Source organism: Phytophthora infestans, genomic scaffold (assembly GCF_000142945.1).
Source record: "Phytophthora infestans T30-4 supercont1.39 genomic scaffold, whole genome shotgun sequence".
Lineage (NCBI taxonomy): Eukaryota > Oomycota > Peronosporomycetes > Peronosporales > Peronosporaceae > Phytophthora > Phytophthora infestans.
Window position 1 is genome coordinate 332,457 of NW_003303720.1, and position 4,148 is coordinate 336,604.

Genomic DNA, 4,148 nt, shown 5'->3' on the forward strand with positions numbered 1-4,148 from the left:
TCACCGTAGATGCCGTGAGCATGAGCGTCGATTCGAGAGGTGGTGTCTGGCGCGTGCCTCGATCCAATCACGCCGCTATTACGCGTGCCCTTCAACGTCCAGTTTTTAGTCTCAACGGGAACGAACAGCAAAACCAGGGAAGCCAAGCACAACCACGTGATGATGTGCATGCCGTGCCTCGTGACCCTGTAGCCTGAACCACCAGCATTGCGGTGATTTTTAAGCTACATTTATCTTCACGTGGCAAGTGCTCCAGCTATAGCTTGCTATGTAGCTTTAAGCAGCTCTCATATACATGTAGGTACTCCAGCAAAAGGCTCAAGCTGTACTGCGACCTCGACAGTCGAGTCGACTAGCATAATGGTGCCTAACTGATTAGATTTGTAAAGAAGGGCAAATCTCATGATTTATCTTGAAACCACAAGTTCTTCAAAACAACATGTACAGCGGTATTGATCCCTACTCTTGGAATACCCTCCGACAGTAGTAAAAATGTCGGCAAGCAATTGGCATTTTATCTGTGAAAAAATTAAAAGGAATACTTGGACACCCCATGATAGGAATTTGTTGATTACCGGTGCTATGACTTCTGTATGGAAAATTTTCATTGGAACGTTGCCCTGTCACACTTTCGGAAGAGTCCTCCCTCTCTGCGGAGATTAGAAGGTTAATCTTCACGTTCGGATACAGTGTGCACTGTGCAGGTCATCTTGCGTTACACATCTCGCGGTCACCAAGTTGTCGGATGCAATGCCAGCAGTCATCTCCACACTCAACGTCGCCTTGGTTTAAAACTTCAATGAAGCTCATTTCTCAATCTTCCAAGCGCAATGGAGGCTCCTGAGCAAGTCAAGAAGAATTCGTACGCAGAGGTCAAGTCACCCAATGTGGAGAATGCCATTTCGCTTGGTCAGCGCGAAAATGATGCTCAGCGTGCCCCTCGTGGCTCCGTGTCTGTGTATTCGTGGGAAAACTTCGGTATGGCTGCCCACTCGGCTGGTGTCGGTATCGTGAACAGTACCATCAGTGGTGTTGTCTACGCGGCGCTGAATAACTATTTGCACATGTCTGCGACTCTGGTTGCAACGGCGGTTGCACTCATCCAGTTTCCTCGCAGTCTCCGTGTGTTCACCGGTATGCTAACGGACACAGTTCCGATCTTTGGTTACCGTCGTCGTCCGTACATCGTGATCGGATGGGGAATGACGTTCCTGTCGTGCTTCCTCATGGCGGTGTTACCTCTTGGTGATCCGTACTACGGCGATCAATCCATTGCTGACCTGGACACTGCTGAGCTCACCCCCGAGCAGCTCGCGACGATCGACACGGACGCTCCTAACCGCGGTATCAAGATGATTATCCTGATGATGTTCGCTAACTTCGGTACCGTCCTCGCGTACAGTGGCTTCAACGGCACTATGATCGAAATCTCGCAGCAGGAGCCCGCTCATCTCCGCGGTACCGCTATGGGTGACTGTGACGTTGTCTTCTACTGGTTTGCGGTTGTATCGGCCTTCTTCACGGGTCTGGGTCTCAACAGCGAAGACTATGGCGGCACCTTCTCGTGGTCTGTCGGCTTCAACGCGATCATGGGCGTTTGCGCCGCTACGTCACTCATTGTGCTGCCGTTCTGCTGGTGGTGTATCCAAGAAGAGCGCGTCACGTCCGGTCCGTCCAAGTCGGTCTACACGTTCCTCTATGAGCTGCTCCAACGTAAAACTATCTACCGATACATCGCCTTCCGCTTCTTCTACAATGTGATGGCCATGATTTCTGTGACTTCGGCCAGTGCGATCCAAAGCACGTGGGCTGGCGTTGAGCCCATTAATAACGGTATTGCAACCATGTTGGCTGCTTTCCTGACTATGCTCGGAACGTACTTGGTCAAGAAGTACGGTCTTGCCTGGAACTGGCGCTACATCATCATTTTCGCTCAGATTCTTGTCGTGAGTCTCGACATTATCCCGACGATGTTCACGATTTGGGATGTCGTTCGCAGCCAGTGGTTCTGGCTTGGTGTTCCCTTGCTCGAGAAGATCCCATTCGCCGCAACTGACTTTGTCGGTGCTCTGTTCATGCTCGAGGTCGACAGTGAAGACTTCGAAGCCACTCTATTTGGTTTGGCTGTGACCTCGCAGCGTGTTGGTATCCCGTTCGCGACGGTGATCACAAAATCTATCGACGGCTACTTCGACATTGAACGCGAGTACATTCAGCAGGATGACCACCACGTGCGCTCGCAGGTCACATACGCTTACCTGATCGCCTACGCTGTCAACCTCCTTGCAATCGTGTTCGTTGTGCTGCTCCCGCGCCAGAAGGAAGAGCTTCACCGTATGCAGCGTGACAATGCCACGAATAAGATCATGGGTATCGCTACCATCTGCGTTCTCATCTTCGCTCTGGCCTGGTCGCTCATGACCAACATCCTCAGTCTGTTCGACTCGACGAGCTGCCTGCGCATTGCTGGTGGCAGCGGATGCTAGATCCGTAAGTGTTCCTAACGTTGGCCATGGCGTTAGCGCGTTAGATATTGTCCAGTCCTAATAAAGCAATTATCCTTTTCCTCGCAGTTTTCCCATTGTTCTTCCCCAAGGCTCTGGATCGATCGCACTGACAAACAACTTGTTTAGTTAACCCCTTAGTTCCCGGCCGAAAAGTCAGGGGTATATTTTGATCTTATGTTGGAGCTCCAACATAATTTAATATAGGAATTTGTATGGCCCCGAATTTCGTCCAGCTATGCAAATGGATAGTGCAGGGTTGCTAATGGATAAAAACGAGCACATCCATGTTTCATGTTGGATTTTCTCAGTTGTACTGCTGCATAAGATGACTGATGCAACATTGTAAATGGCCTGTTTATTGAGATCATTGTCTGTGTAACATTGCACACGTCAAGTAAAGAAGAAATAGCCAATAGAAGCAAATCAATGTAACCACTATTCATTTGATTGCACACGCAAACGGCGCACACTACGATTGCTCCCCCTCTGCAGCAGCGTCTTTGTTCGGGGCCTGGTCATCGGCATCGCCGGATGCGTCAGCGTCGGACCCACCCGCTGCTACTTCACTCGCGCACGCCTCACTGCCGCTCGCATCACGTCGGCGGTGTCGCTTCTTGCCTGCACGCTCCGCTGGCGCTCGGTCGCGTATCTTGTGGTCGCGTAGCAAGCGGCTCGGGATGTCATTCCCGTTCTTCCAGTCGAAATGCCATATCTGAAAGCACGTGCGCTCCCTTTCCTCCCTAACAACGTTGCAGAGATACTTCCTGCGGCACAACCTACAGTCAGCGCTATCACCGTGTTAGTATCAAGCATGAACAGCATGTACGTACCTCTTTGGCCCTGCAGAGCATTCTTGACAGTAATACTTCGTATACTTCCGCGGCACCACCTTGTAGATTGCACACACTTTGCAGGTTCTGTGGCGACGCTTCTTTCCGGTTTCAGTGTCGGCCTTGTCTGGGTTCTCCGCCAGTTCGTGGCCATCATCAATGCGGTCTGAGCCACGTCGCTGCTCCTCCCGTCTTGGCGACGCTCCTCGTGCAGGTGAAGCGGCTGTACGCTCCTCAGCGGAGGTGGATTTCTAGAATAGGAAACATAACCAACATAACACATATTAGTAAATGCATTTATGTTGCCAAGCCCATCATAGCAACTTACCTCAATCTCAGCGAAAGAGTTTTCATCAACAGCAAGTAGTTGTTCCATGAGTGTCTCGAAGAATGCGGAATGCTTCGGGGATTTGTGCCCATTGGCACGCTGGTTGTGTCGATACACAATAAAGGCGTTCACCAACGCCATGTCCAGCAATCCGAGAAACAAGGTCTTGTAGTACTTTCGTGATTTGTACGAAAGCTGCACGCTGTAGCGTTGCATCCGGAGCTGGTCGTGCACATCAACACCTCCCATGTATCGGTGATAGTCACGAACCAGCTCCGGTGCCGGTAGCTCTTTCATCTGGCCTTTGATACGCCGCACTACAATAAAAAAGCACAATAGTGAGCAATGATACATATATATAAACACACAGGCTTACTTACTGACACTGACTGTTTCTCTGCTGCCACCACTGCTCAGCATGTGGACGGGATTGCGGTCCATCCACATTGCTGCGGTTATCTGCGGAAAAAGCTTATTTTCAGC

At 50.6% G+C, this 4,148-nt stretch overlaps 1 protein-coding gene across 1 annotated transcript; it reads left to right on the top strand.

Moving 5' to 3' along the window:
• Positions 1-557: 557 nt before the first annotated feature.
• PITG_15815 (uncharacterized protein) lies at positions 558-2,486 on the top strand (the record flags this gene model as incomplete). Its single annotated transcript, XM_002898013.1, has 1 exon — positions 558-2,486. One exon carries the CDS (start codon positions 831-833, stop codon positions 2,484-2,486), a length of 1,656 nt encoding a protein of 551 aa, XP_002898059.1.
• Between the last annotated feature and the right edge of the window lie 1,662 nt (positions 2,487-4,148).